General features: G+C 32.7%; 3 protein-coding genes across 3 annotated transcripts; 1 reads left to right on the forward strand and 2 right to left on the reverse strand.

Moving 5' to 3' along the window:
* Window positions 1-633: 633 nt before the first annotated feature.
* Window positions 634-2,361, reverse strand: LOC130015040 (extensin-like). Its single transcript, XM_056104446.1, has 3 exons — window positions 1,937-2,361; window positions 1,473-1,862; window positions 634-1,382 (listed from the first exon to the last, which is right to left on the reverse strand). Exons 1-3 carry the CDS (start codon window positions 2,282-2,284, stop codon window positions 714-716), a joined length of 1,407 nt encoding a protein of 468 aa, XP_055960421.1. The 5' UTR covers window positions 2,285-2,361; the 3' UTR covers window positions 634-713.
* Window positions 2,362-2,404: 43 nt separating this feature from the next.
* Window positions 2,405-5,048, reverse strand: LOC126668098 (uncharacterized). The gene is made up of 5 exons (XM_056104615.1): window positions 4,848-5,048; window positions 3,355-4,455; window positions 3,088-3,273; window positions 2,592-3,020; window positions 2,405-2,508 (listed from the first exon to the last, which is right to left on the reverse strand). The coding sequence occupies exons 2-5, from the start codon at window positions 4,451-4,453 to the stop codon at window positions 2,405-2,407; spliced, it is 1,818 nt and encodes a 605-aa protein (XP_055960590.1). The 5' UTR covers window positions 4,454-4,455; window positions 4,848-5,048.
* Window positions 5,049-13,240: 8,192 nt separating this feature from the next.
* LOC126667983 (heavy metal-associated isoprenylated plant protein 32-like) lies at window positions 13,241-15,581 on the forward strand. Its single transcript, XM_050361144.2, has 3 exons — window positions 13,241-13,667; window positions 13,787-13,862; window positions 14,015-15,581. The coding sequence occupies exons 1-3, from the start codon at window positions 13,638-13,640 to the stop codon at window positions 15,472-15,474; spliced, it is 1,566 nt and encodes a 521-aa protein (XP_050217101.1). The 5' UTR covers window positions 13,241-13,637; the 3' UTR covers window positions 15,475-15,581.
* Window positions 15,582-15,932: the final 351 nt, after the last annotated feature.

Below are 15,932 nucleotides of genomic sequence, written 5' to 3' on the forward strand. Positions count from 1 at the left end.
TAAATAAGGAGAGTTTAGTAATTTAGCAGGACAGGTCCACATGTGGTAAAACTGACAATGGACCAAAATTAGTAGCACTACTACTACTAGCATTTTGCTACTATATAGGGGTTTTTGATATTTGGGTGCCTCAAAGGCACCCAAAAATCCAGATCAGTGCCTCTTTCGGATTTAATTCCGAAAGAGTGCCTGGTCCCACGTGGTCCGCATTCTAGGAATGCGGACCACAACGTGTTCCGCATTCCTAGAATGCGGAACACGCTAATCAGATTATTAAATCTGATTAGCAGTGTTCCGCATTCTAGGAATGCGGAACACTGCCTCCCTAATGATTGGGGAGACAGTTTTGTCTCCCCAATCATTGGGGCAGCAATGATTGGGCACTAAAATGCCCAATCATTGCTGATTATTAATTTTTTAAAAACCGAACCGATTAAAAATAATATAAAATAATTTTATTTTATTTAAATAATGATTTTAACAGACGATATTAACTAATAATTTTAACAGACGATACTGAATTTAACAAACGCTTATAATTAAACGACAAAATTTAACAGACGATATAAATATTTATTTTATTTAACTAATGATTATAACAGACACTGATAACAAAATAACAATTATAACACACGAATATAATATACATAATATAGTAAACATACAACATATACTAAAATACAAAAAACGATAAATAAAGAAAGATATGAAATCTAATCCTCATATCTACGAGTCCTCGGTCTCTGTACCCTCAAACCATGAGTCTCTCGTCGGTGCCGCGAGCTGTCTGTGATCGAGTGAAACTGTCTGGGTACGGGAGGGCTCTCGCCGCTGTCGGAGGCGTCCTCGTCCTGAGCTGAATGCTGAACGTCTGATGCTGGTGGTGCAGTACCGGTCTCCTCCTGTGTGGGCGGTAGAAGTCTAAAAGATGGAGGTGTGAGATCCGGTCGTGATAAAAGCTCCTCGTACGCCTCTGAACCGATCTCCGGACCGAATAACCATGACTCTGATAGTGTAAAATGTAGCTGTGATGGATCCTGGGCCTGGTGAGAAGAAGATGGCCGCGAATGTGACGTCGACGGCTGATCATCCGAAGGCATCGTGGGACGGTAACACTGATCGAAAGACGTGAACGGTTGAGCATCTGTATATGGCGCTGGACGGTAATACTGATCTGATGCAGCAAACGGCGGTGGTGTGGTCTGCTGAAACGGAGACGCCGGTGGTGTGGCCTGCCGGAACTGAGACGCCGGTGGTGTGGCCTGCTGGAACTGAGACGCCGGTGGTGTGCCCAGAGAAGTGGTATATGCTGTCTGTCCGTACGACGGCTCAAAAAACGGCATCGACGAAGGCGGGACCTGATACGATGATACCTGGGGTCCCTGAAATACAAAGTTAAAAACGCAACATTTAAAATATATATTTAACTACGAGTTAAAAAGCAATAAATTAAATTATTAATGACATGAAACCTGTGGGAAATAGGTCTGATGCCACGGAGGCTGTGATGCTGAAGTGGAAGTGGAACCGTAGTACTGAGTCGGGCCATAGTACTCCCCCCGTCTGTCTGTAGTGGCTGTAGGATCGAAGTGGAAGTAGACCGGTGGGGGGATAGGGTCTGCCGGGCGCTCGCGAGGCGGGGCGACTCTAGGCTGCCGTCTACGCGCTCCCCTGATGTGAGCTAGATCGATGGTCAGGGGAGGAAGAGGAGGTAGTACGTAAGCCGGAACTGCTGGCTCTGGTGGGGGCAGTGTGACGTCACGGCGCTCCTCTCCGTAAGCTAATTGAGAACTGCGTGCAGCAGTCCCAATCCTAGACGCACGCGCCTCTCTCTGAAGGGCGATCATCTCGAAAGTGTCGCGCTGTTTACATCAAAGAAACAAATTGTCAGTGTATACAATAATAAGAGAAATTTAATAATAAAATAAATACGTACACTCTGTCCGGCCGCTGCGCCCTCATGGGTAATCCAACGCCGGCTGCGGCTCCGAAACCACTCCATATACGCTGAATGGTAGTGAGGTGGACGCTGGAGCTGGTAACCCTGAACAACGTAAGCCGCTCTGTTGTTCCAAATCTGAATGTAATCTGAGAGCAGTTCATCAAAGTTGTAGCTCCCCTGATACTGGATGTTATGAAGGCGCCGATCTTGCATAGCAGGCAGGGGAATGGGCTGCTGTAAGCCGAACTGCTGCAGAACCCTATCCGGCTGGTGCCACTCCACGATGTGATAGTAGATCATTGGTACTCGGGCACGCCAAATATGTCGCCCTGTCAGGTACATCTGTGGGATGGACTGGAGAACGTCGTCGGAGTATGGCTGCCAAACGATCTGCGCACGTAAATTAAAAATTTAGTTAACATTTGTCAGGACGTTAGTTAAATTCAAAAAAAAAAATAAAACTTACATCGTTGTAACGCAGCCCGTCCAATAACAGTCTGAAGTGAGAAACTGAGTGTCTGGGAACTCGTGCTGTCCCCCGCTCCCGCTGTCTGGGACCCCCCCATCTGCACAAATTATTAAATTATATTTTAAGCGTACTGAAACACGTAAAATTAAGATAACTTTATACGAAAAATGTACCTATCACCCAAAGGCAATCCCCCGGTGACGGTAAAGTCGGCCAAACGGGGTCGCAATGGCCTAAGTCGCTCGTAAGCCCAGAGCTGTAGAATCCACACGGCGCCTCCGATGTTCTGTCTGTCTGCCGAAGCAGAGGCGCAGAGGCATAACTCGTGGTACAAATACGCCAGAACAGCCGATCCCCAGCTAATATCGCGCAGGTGGCCTAAATCCGCCAGATGCGGAAGAATCCTCACGCCCAAGTGGCCGCTGTTCAAGTCAGGAAAGCACAGACCCTGTAAAGCAGCCCAAAGGTAACCTCGAACCGCCTGGTCAACCTGATCCTCTGTAGCACCCGCAGGCAATACCGTCCAACCACCAAACTGGGCTGACAACCAAGCACCACTGACCCACGAGGACCCCGGTTTACGGGGACGGCTGACCTCTAACTGCCTCCCTAAAAGAGGAACAGACACCGTGTTCCAATCCCGTATACGAGGTCCGGTAACGGGCGTCCCATCCACTGTTCCCATCGATTGCCGACGCGATCAACAAGGTCATTTTGTATTTGCCATACAAATGAGTACCGTCGACGAACAAAACTGGCTTGCAAAAACGAAACCCTTCAATTGTCGGTTTGAAAGTCCAGAACATTCGGATGAACGTTACGACTTTCGGCTGAAGGATCCCGTCGGTGTACACCTCAGCGCCTACAAATCACAAGTTCAACAAAATTAGAATTATTACTTGAAGCAACTCGTTATATAACAAATTAGAGTTATTGCGTATACCTTCTGCATCCCAGAAAGATCCAGGGTTGACATGCATCATCTCGTTCATGAACTTGTGAACCATACCAAATGATTCATACCAGCCACCGTAAACATCAGCTATTGCCTTTTCCTTTGCATTCCAGGTTCGTTTATACGGAGGCCTAACTCCAAGTTGTTGCCAAATTCCAGCTCTGAGGGTATCGATCCGTATATCACGTTGCAGCTTTACTTGACCCTTGATATAGTCTGCGATTGCAACAGACCCAAAATTCCGATGGTTTGGATCAGGTAACAGCTGATTGCACGTGTGCGGGCCAATATATTTTGTCAACGTCCACGTCTGAGTTGCTTGCAGAAGTGTAGCGCGCAGCCACCATTTACATACAGGGTTCTGCCTGCAAGCCAACACTATTGTCGAGTTGGTAGTCCGGCGACCCTTGAACTCTCTTCCCACCCCGACCGAATAAGTAGTCGCACAAGCTCGGACGGCATCGCGATTTGGGAATACCATCCCTACTCGGAATTCCATCCCAGGATCCCACATAATCTTTTCATCATCCTCCGGGGCGACGTCAAAGTCGCAAAGATCCGCCGTTCTTACATGCTCAGGAAGTTGCGACTCATATTGTGAATCTGCTCCTAAGTCTTCCTCGACATCCTCTTCGTTGCTGTCGTAGAAATCCTCTTCTTCCTCTTCTTCCTCTTCACCACTACCCCTCTCAGACCCGCTTGAATCACCTAAGACCAACTGATCTAGTAAAGTCTTGTTGCGAACCACGGCCTCGTATTCCACGTACAATTCCAAAATCTCGAGTTGCGGATACCGCACGACCTCGTTCAGAATTCCAAACACATGCTCGTTATTCTCCACAGAAAACAACGAGTACGACCGTATCGCACCCTCAACTATTCTTGGAAGCCGGAAGTAGATTTTTGAAATTTCTACTTCCCCGTCGGTAGAAACTGCTCTTCTACAAATATTTTGTAATTCCTCGAAACTCATTCTCTCGCTAAGCGCCATATTAACCGGACGACCCCCGTGGTATTCTATTCCACACGGAGAACTCACAATACGGCCATCACACCATATCAACAAAGATATATTTGGACTCGTCATTTCTAATTAATAAACAGCAAATTTTAACACCGTTATATTTAAAATGCTAATCTTAAATTTATAGCGTTAACATATCAATCGTAATTACTATTACTTTATTTCTAATATTTTTTTCAAATAAAAATAAATTAAACATATCCTAATATAATTGTATGAAATTTCTAATTATACACTTCCTTATTACATGAAATTTTTAATTAAATTCTAATATAATTATATTAAACATATCCTATTTTTTTTTATATTATACATGCATTTCTAAGTTATAATTAAAGTCTAATATTTTGCTATTTTAAAATTAATTTTATAACAATTTTACATATTATTAAATTTCTAACATTTATAAACACTAAAATTATTTAATACAATAATTAAAAAAATTACACGTACTAACCTCTTGTAGTCCTTTAAATAAATATCGAATAAAAAATATAACACTTCACGAATAGATCCGTTTAGCTCCGAAATATAACTTCTTCCAACTTTTTCCCGAAATATTTTTCAAAATATAACCTCGAAACTACTTTTTTTTCTCCCCTCTACTCTCATTTTTTTTCTTTGATTTAGTAACTTTTTTTTTTTTACAAATCAAAAACCCCCCATCCCTTTTATAGCCAGCCTCACCGTTGGGAGCTGGTCTCCCAACGGTCAATTAAATGCGTTCCGCATTCCATGAATGCGGAACGCATTTAATTAACCGTTGGGGGACCAACTCCCAACGGTAAAGTTGGCAGTGTTCCGCATTCCTAGAATGCGGAACACTGCTAATCAGATTTAATAATCTGATTAGCGTGTTCCGCATTCTAGGAATGCGGAACACGTTGTGGTCCGCATTCCTAGAATGCGGACCACGTGGGACCAGGCACTCTTTCGGAATTAAATCCGAAAGAAGCACTGATCTGGATTTTTGGGTGCCTTTGAGGCACCCAAATATCAAAAACCCACTATATAGTATATTTAATTTTCTTTAATGTCACTATTTAATGTTTTCATCCAATTTTAGGAGAGAAAATCTGACAACAGATCATTCACATCTCATCCTTCTAACAAATACAAAATTTCCAATTTACTTTTAATTAATTCATTAGATTTTGCTTTAAGAAAAGTTACACTATTTTTAGTATAGTTTTATTTATCAGAATTTATTTAAGTTAATACGACATCAAAATATTTGATCATTTTTGTCGGGATTAGTTATTCTTATGTTTACTCGGAAAGATAGATATTTTGGAATATATATAGGTTAATATGATATTTATTATCTATAATTCTTCGAATTTAAACACGACGGTCAATATTTTATCTATGTAGCTCTTTTAACTTTACAAAAGAGAAAAATTCATAATAACTAAATCAAAATATACATATGAGTAATAGATACATTCGTCTCTTATCGGAAATTATTTAAGTTAGCACAACATTAAATTATTTAATTATTTTTATCGAAATCAATTATTCTCATGTTTAGTCAGAGAAATATATATTTTATATTTATATAAGTTAATATGATATTTATTATCTAATCATTCTAAATTTATGTGTGACCGTTAGCATCCTACATATAGTATTTTGAACTTTATAAAAGTATAAAATTCAAAATAACTGAAACACAATATAAACTAGTCTAGATAATAAAATCATGAATTTTAGCATAATTTGCAGTTTTATGCAACACGAACTTTACAACTTGACAATGTCAGTCACCAACTTTTATTTTTTGGCAAATCAGAACACTGAACTAAAAAAAACAGTGACGTGGACAAGTTACCAACTTTCATTTTTTGGCAAATTATATCGACCAATCATGCAATAACAAAATACTGATGTGGCTATGTATTATAATTGTCAAGATTCAAAGTTTGTTTTGTAATTACAAATCACGCTAAAGTCCGTGATTTAATTTGCAATTAATCTTATATACATTTGTAATCAAAATTTTATTTAAGTTAACATTACATTAGATTAATTTAATTATTCTCATGTTTAGTTAGGAAAATAGATAATTCAAAGATGTATAAGATATTATAATATTTATTATCTTATATGGCGATAAACATCTTTTATATATAAATAAATATATATATATATATATATATATATATATATATATATATTGGCAGTGACGAAGCTAGGTCCAAAATTCAGGTAGGGCACAATTTCAATTTAAGAAAATCAAAATATCATACCACAGAAAATATAACTAAAATATATAATTATTAAATTTTCTAATATACAATAAAATAGAAAATTAAAAATCACATTATATAAAATGTATTAATTTTTTTTATTTTAAAAATCTGCTTAATTTTTCATTCAAAATATTGATGATTTATTTAAGAGTAGTTTGCTACATATAATAATTAATCATTATAATCAATTTAAATTAGTTCTAAATTAAAATTCTAAATTTATATATAAAAGATTATATACTTTCAAACAGAAGTTCGATGAGTGGTGTTGAATTTTACAGATTAATAGAAAAAGATTCAGAAAATAAAAAGGAGAATATGTCAAAATTGCTAATCCACATCATGTATATTTGTAGAAATTAAATTTACTGTATTTGAAAAAGATTAGAAAATTAAGAGTGAAAATTAGAATGAATTAGTTTGAATAGGAATTATGCAATCTAAGAATAAATTTAGGTTGATTTATATAAAAATTAGAATTAACTATACATTTTAATTTGTTGTGTATGTCTATTCTAGTTAGTATTTTCAGCTAACCCAATATGTACATTAAGCTTTGCTATTTTTATGTCATATTTGTTTTATCATGTGAAATTGTAGGCTAACATATTAGGCTATCAGCAAAATTTTAAACTGAACTAGGAAATAGATTACTAGTTTAGATTAAAAATAAATTAAGCAAGGTAGGGCCCGGGCCATGCCTGGCCCTACCTTGCATCCGTCCCTGTATATTGGCTTGACATATGTGTAAAATTCATGATGATTAAATTACAATAATATAATATAAAAAATATATATTCATTTTTTGTCAAAATTAATTTTAGTTAATATGACATTAAATTGTTTAATCATTTTTGTCGGAATTAATTATTCTCGTGTTTAGTCTGATAAATAGACATTTCAAATTTATATAAGTTAATATGATACTCCATTTGTTTTCTAATCATTCAGGATTTAAGTACTGTGGTCAATATCTTTTTTTTTTTACTTTACAGGTGTAAAATCCCTAATAACTAGATTACACGATACTTAAAAGAATATAGGGTCAACGCGGCCCTTAAACTTGTGACACGTCATCATCTAATTCAATTTATACCTTTTTTAAGCAACTAACCACAAAACTCTTCATTTTTAGATTAACTAACCCATCATTGTATTTTTAAAACGCATAAAATACAAATCGGAGGTGAGAGATGCAAAAAAAAGTAATTAGATACTTTCCTAATTGTTGCGATATAATTATCCTAAATCCATTTTTTGAAATAAAAAAATACATTATGGGGTTATTTGAGCTAAAAATGAAAAATTTTGAGGTTAGTTGTTCAAAAAAGTATAAATTGAATTAGATGACACTGTGTCACAAGTTTAGGGGGAGCGTTGACTCTCTGTTCATACTTAAAATATCTATTTTTTGGTTGACAATGATTTCAGTAATACGACGTTAATTTATTTGTTATTTTTACTCGGGATCAATTGTACTCCTATTTACATGGAAAATGGATGTATCAAATTTATATAAGTTAACATGGTATTTATTATTTTGAATTTAAGTACGGCGAACAATATATTTATTTTTAACTTTACATATATATAAAATCCAGAATAACTAAATCATAATATAGTTAAGTAGTATGGATAAAAAAAGATAATCATTTTTTTGTCGTGAACTATTTAAGTTAATACGACATTGAATACTATAATTATTATTTTTGGACCGTTTAGTCGAATAAATAAATATATTATAATTTTATAAGTTTGTATGATATTTATTATCTAATATCACAGTTTTATATTTTAATCCGGTTTTATGAGATAAATCTGACTATAGATCATCCATATCTCACCCTTCTTACTAATTTAAAACATTCCACATCCTCAATTTACTTTTCAAATTTGACAAAAAAAAATACTTTTCAATTAATTCATTTCGATTTTGTTTTAAAAGTTTACACCATTTCTAGTATAAACAATATGTATATTCAGTTTTTGTCAAAAATTACCTAAGTTAATACGACATTCAGTTTTTCGATCATTTTTTAATCGGAATCAATTATTCTTCTGTTTGCTCGGAAAAAATGATTTTTGAATTTATATAAATCAATATAATCTTATTATGTAATTAATATGAATTTCAGTATGACGATCAATATTTTACATATATACTTTTTAACTTTGTTCTAAAAAAACTTTACAAATGTCTAAATTTCAGAACAACTGTTTCATAATATGTTTAAAACAATATGAAAAATAAATACATATTTTTTATCATAATTTATTTAAGTTAATTTTACATTAAATTATTTAATCATGTTTTTGATATTAACTATTCTCATGTATAGTCGTATAGATAGATATTTTAAACACATTTAAGCAATTTTTTTTTTCAAATTTAATACATTTGTTAATGTTTTACATATATATAGTTATTTTGACTTGACATGTGTGTAAAATCCAAAATAACTAAGTCAAATAATACTTAAAATGCTAAGAATAATACATATATTTTTTTCGGAATTTTATAAGTTAATACGACAAATCATTAATTAGTTTTTGTCTAAACCAATTATTCTCCTGTTTAGTCAGAGAAGTAAAAATATCAAATTTATATAAGTCAATATATATTTATTATCTAGTTATTCTGAATGGAAGTAGGTGATGCACATCTTATATAATTTTTTTAAAAAACTATAGATATACCAAATACATATAACTTAATTATGATATATTTAAAATACTATGAATAATAAAGACGATTATTTTTTTGTCAAAAATTATCTAAGTTAATACGACAATCAATACTTTAATCATTTTTTGGAATCAATCATTTTCATTTTAGTCGGAGAAATAAATATTTTAAATTATATAAGCTAATATTATATTTCTTTTCTAATAATCCCGAAAATAAGTATGACGATCAACATCTTATATATTTTTTTAAAACTTGCATATGTGTAAAACTCTGGATAGCTAGATTAGAATGTACTTAAAATGATTTGAATAATAAATAAATATTTTTGTTTAATACGACATAAAACTATTTAATCACTTTCTTGTCAAAATAAACAATTTTTCTATTTAGTCAAAAAATAGATGTATAAATTAATATGATTTTTATTATTTAATCATTTTGAATTTAAGTACGGCAAACAACATTTTAAATCCAGAACAACTAAATTAAAACATATTCAAAATAGTATAAATAATAAATATATAAAGTGACGCTTTATTTTTTAGATTTACAGATTAAACAATTATTTTTTAATATATAAATTAATAGAGTATACATCTTTTTTTTCGACGATAGAGTATACATCTATTAAGTAAAAAAAAGTAGCATCTTCAATAGATGTATTTATTTATATAAGCTACTGTGATATTTTTTCAATTTAGATGGTGATAAATTTTTTTAACTATAAAAATGAAGATAATTTAGAGATATAGTATGAGTGATAAATGTATTTGTTTGTAGTCCAGATTCATATAAATTAACATGACACATGATATACGAATTCTTTGAATGGTATTCAAACTCTTACGATAATTTTAGATTTTAAGTTTAGATTTTTTCTTCTTCTAAAATTAGGCAGTATATTAAACTGCTAAATGTTATATATACGTAAGAGACACAACTATAAAATTTGTTGTATTGCATAATGTTTAACCTCATGTGCTAATTTATATGCCTCTTTATTAAACTATCTATTAATATATATAATATTACAATTTGAAAACCGTTGTTGGAAGCTGTTAATACTCTATACTCACTCTGGTTAATTTTTAATTGCAAAAGATATTTTTTAGATGTTTGATTTGATATTTTTATATATTATTATAATGTTAACTTGATTTTTTTTCTTTTACTTTCTTGGAACATTAATTTTTACATGAATGTTTTAAAAAAATGTAAAATCTTTGATATGATAAAAGAATGTAAACATAAAATTATATAATATTAATGAATTATTTTGAACAATATGCATAAAAGTACTTGTTAGTTAAAATATGACATATGAAATATAATTTAATTAAATTTATAAACAGGATATAAATCCATAAAAAATAAGTCAAATATACATAAGAATAATGAGATAACACCAATCATGTATTGTACTAGTGAGATACGAACTTGTGTGGCTAGAATCGAGACTTAACGGTCGATAATTTCTTAATGAAATCCTCCCTTTGGCAAAAAAAAAAAGATACGGTTAAAGATTATAGGCCAAAGCCAAGCTTAGGAAAAAAGAAAGGGTTAACCAGCAAAATGGCTGTAATAGCTAAGAAAATATTAATGTTTTTAATTGGAAAATATTTACAGGAAGAATTGAACCAATACAAACTCCTAGATAGAAAATATTAGAAAGTTAGAAAATTTAAAATAATAAATTTATTATTTCAAAAAAAATAAGTTTATTTAACCTTTGTCAAAATTTATTTAAATTTAATTATTTAAACATTTTTCTCAGAAATAATTATTTTACTTTTCAATTAGAAAAATAGACTTTTTGAATTTATATATATTAATATTATTATTTATTCCATATTTGAATACCACGATCAACATTTTATACAAATAGTTTTTCTATTTTATGAAGGTGTAGAATCTACAAAGACAAATCCAAATATACTTTTCTCGAATTCAAAATATACTTTTTTTTGAAATCAATTCAAAATATACTTAAAATAGTATGAATATATTTATTTTTTTGTCGGAATTTATTTAAGTTAATATGACATCATTTAATCATTTTTGCTAGAGTTAATTGTTCTCCCATTTAGTTGGAGAAATAGATATTTCAAATTTATATAAGTTAATATGATATTTATTATCTAATCATTCCGAAATTAAGTATCACGATCAGTGTTATATATATACACTTTACATAAGGGTAAAATTCATAATAACTAAATTATAATATACTTAAAATAGTATGAATAATAAAAATATTTTTCTTTTATCATAATTATTTAAATTAATATGAAAATCAATTGTTTAATCATTTTTGTTGGTATAAACTATTCTTAGGTTTAATTAGAAAAATAGATATATCAAATTTATATAACATTTATTATCTAAGCATTTTGAATTTAAGTACCGCGATCAATATTTTACATAAACATTTTTTCTTTTAACTTTACAAATGTGTGAAATCAAGAATAACTAAATTAACATATATATAAATATGAATAATTAAATATATTTATTTTTATTCAAATTTATTTAAGTTAATGCGAGAATAAATTATGTAATCATTATAGGAATCAATTATGCTCATGTTTAGTTTGTGTACCAGATATTTAAAATCTATATAAGATACTATGATATTTATTTTGTATCTGTTTTAAATTTAAGTACGTCGGTCAACAACTTATATCGTTTTTTTAACTCTACAGATGTATAAAATTAAGAGTAATAAAACATATATATTAAAATAGCACGACAAGATATTATTTTTTTATTAGATTTTGTTGAAGTTAATACGACACTAAGTTTAAGTATTTTTGTCAGAACAATGATTCTCCTGTTTAATCGGAGAAATATATATTTCAGAATTTAAATACGACAGCTAACATTTTACATTTTTTTTAACTTTACAACTGTATAAAATCTTGAATAACTAAATCATAATATACTTAAAATAGTCTATATAAAATCTATTCAATTTTTGTTTGAGTTTATTTATGTTAATACGACATAATTAAACAATATAATCATTTTTTGTCTGAATCAATTATTTCCCGGTTTTTACGGATTTATAAAAGGTAATATGATATTTATTATGTAATCATTAAAAATTTAAGTACGCCGGTCAATATTTTATATGTATTCTTTAACTTTACAGATGGTAAAATCCATAATAACTAAATAAAAATATATTTAAAGTAGTCCTAATAATAAATATAATTATTAATAAATCCAAATTTAAACATGTTAAAAGTGATATTTGCTTTTTAATCATATGGTTTAATATTATATTATTTCGTTTGGATGTATAAATTAATAGAGTACATATCTTTTTTCAAGACGCATGTGATTTGACAAGACGTTCTTCTATCTTAAGTGAGGTCGCAAATTTAAACTGTGCTTATGTATGTAGGCATTTAAAATTTAGGAGTAGAATTGTCTTTTGTAAGAAACCTACACAATACGAATTAGAAATAACTTAAACATAAAAAGTTTAGAAGTGTTATTTTATAATTTAAAAATATTATTTTATAATTGAAACTCATTCAGAATACTTCATATTCGCAACTATTAAGTCAATGTTCAATAGAAGTATTTATTTATGTAAGTGATCTTTGATTGATACATATTCTAATTCTACAAGAATTATTGAAGTTTGAAATTTGAATTTAAGTAACGGTCGATATTTAGAATATAAATCCATGAAAAATAAGTCAAATATACATAAAATCAAAAAAAGAAACACCAATTATATAATTGTAGTAGTGAGATATGGTTAAAGAAGAAGCCAAAATGATACAAGCCAAAGCCAAGCCAAGAAAAAAAGAGAGGGTAAAATTAAACAAGAAAATAAAATAAGTGTAAAAATAGGTAAGAAAAGATTATAAAGTGAGAAAATCTAAAAATGAAGCAAAAAATTATACCAATAAATAAAGAGCATTTAGAAAGAGTGATACCTTGCTGAGCTCCATACACTCTCTCTGCCAGTCTTCTTCTTCTTCTTCCTTTAGCTTTTAAGTTTCATCTCTCTCACCCTGAAATAGGGGAAGCAGAGTCCTATACCCTAAATTTAATGTACTCCCATCTCTGTTTCTCTCGAGGCTGAGTTCTTGTTTTTCTTCTTGTCTTAACTTTTTTTTGTTTCTGTGCTCTGAAACTGAGACTTTTTTTTTGTTTTCTGCTGTTTTCTTTACCAAAGATTACCCCCATTCCGGTTTTTTCTTTGTAATAAACCCACCCTTTTGTTTTTTCAGATCTATTACCGGTTCTTTTTAGTTTCTATAATTGGAATCTTGAGTTTGAGTTCGGAGATATGAGTAAAGAAGAGTTCTTGAAGATCCAGGTATACCCTTTTGTTTAATTCCTCTGCTTCATTTTAGCTTAACTTTTGGTTATTATTTAAGCTGGTATTTTAATTATTCATGACCATGGCTCTGTTGTTTGGGTTGATTTTACATGCAGACTTGTGTTCTGAAAGTGAACATACACTGTGATGGATGTAAACAGAAAGTCAAGAAAATCTTGCAGAAAATCGATGGTATGGTATCTTTTTTATTTAATTTTTAGTTTCTCTTACCAAATCTTTTTATTTTAATTGGCTAATTACTACTTGCATATCCAAGAAATCTTGAATCTTGACTTTTATTATATGTTTAAGTACCAAAAAATTGATGTTGTTGGTGTGAACAGGGGTTTTTACTACCAGCATAGATTCAGAACAGGGGAAGGTGACAGTTTCAGGTAATGTAGACCCTGCAATACTCATTAAGAAGCTCGCAAAATCAGGCAAACATGCTGAGGTATGGGGAGCTGCTAAACCTAACAACAATAATCAGAACCAGATGGCCAATCAGTTTAAGAACATGCAAATTGATAATGGCAAAGGTGGTAATAACAGTAACAACAAAGGCCCTAAAGGTAACAACAACAACAACCAGCCTAAAGGTGGTGGCGGTGGCGGTGGTGGACAGCCGAACCAGAATCCTCAACAGCAATTCAGCCAGCAGATGCAGCAGATGATGCAGCAGCAACAGCAGATGAAAGCTATGCAGGATCTGAATAATAAGATGGCGCAGATGAAATTACCGATGAATAATAATGGTCAGAATCCGAATCAGAAGGCGGTGAAGTTTGCTGCTCCGGCGGAGGATGACGACATGAGTGATGAGTTTGATGATGATGAGTTTGACGATGATGATGAGTTTGACGATGATGAGTTTGAAGATGAGTTGCGTGATCCTCAACACCCACTTAATAAAATGAAGCCCATTATGCCTAATAATGGTGGCATGATGATGAATGGCATGCATCCTCAGCTTATGAATGCTCAGAAGGGTGGTCCGATGCCAGGTGGAAATGGTAAGAAGCCTGGCGGCGGAGGCGGCGGTGGTGGTGGTAATGGAGCTGTGCCTGTTCAAGTAAATATGGGTGGTGCAAATGGAAATGCAGCTAAAAAAGGCGGCGGCGGTGGAGGCGGTGGTGGTGCGATTGGTAACGGAGGAAACCAAAATCAAAATCAGGGTGGGAAAAATGGCGGTGGAAAGCCACAGGATGGGAAAAACGGTAACAATGGCGGTGGTGGTGGCGGTAATAATAAGAACGGTAACATGGGTGGTGGCGGTGGTGGTAATGGTAATAACATGCAATTGAATGGGGGTAAAAAGGGGAATAACGGTGGTGGTGCTGTAAATGATGCACTTAGGAACATGGGTGGACCCCATGGCCCCATGGGTCAAATGGGTAACCCAAACATGCCCATGGGTCAAATGGGCAATATGCCCATGGGCCAAATGGGTAACATCCCAGCAGTTCAAGGCCTACCGGCAGGGGCAGCCATGGGCGGCGGCGGCGGTCCTGGTGGCCCCGGAAATGGATACTTCCAAGGAGCCGGGCCGGATCTGATGCCCGGAAACCCATACCACCTCCAGCAGCAGCAGCAACAACAACAACAACAGTACTTGCAAGCAGTAATGAACCAACAGAGAGCCATGGGTAACGAGAGGTTTCAACCCATGATGTATGCAAGGCCACCACCGGCGGTGAACTACATGCCACCGTACCCATACCCGTACCCGCCACCACATCAAGGTCCAGACCCGTATACCAACATCTTCAGTGATGAGAACACCTCGAGTTGCAATGTGATGTGAAGGTTGTCTTATAGTAATCTTTTTATTACATTTAACATGAAGTTGATGGTTAGCTTGTGGCGGTTCAGTTCAGTTATAGTTGAAGGAGATATGGAAATGGTTTTTTATTTTTTTTTCATAATTAGTTTAATTTTGATTTACTTTTTTTTTGTGGGTCTAAAAGTAAAGTTGAAAAACTTAGGGGGGCTTTAATTATGATAGGGGAAGTATTTATAGATATTATATTAAAAGTTTGTAGGAGTAGTAGTGGTGAGCTCTCCCTTAATTTCTTCTTTTTTATGAACAATGTTTATATGTGTTTATAATGTTGAAAAAACAAAATAAACAAAATTTGAAGTAAAAAAAAAGGATGAGAGAATGGAGCTACACATGCCCATCTCTGCCTTCCCCATTTCTCTCATTTTTGGATTTTGGTACTAATCTTATTAAATTATTACTAGTAATATTTAAATGTTATG

This window comes from Mercurialis annua, linkage group LG2 (assembly GCF_937616625.2).
Source record: "Mercurialis annua linkage group LG2, ddMerAnnu1.2, whole genome shotgun sequence".
NCBI classification, from domain to species: Eukaryota; Viridiplantae; Streptophyta; class Magnoliopsida; order Malpighiales; family Euphorbiaceae; genus Mercurialis; species Mercurialis annua.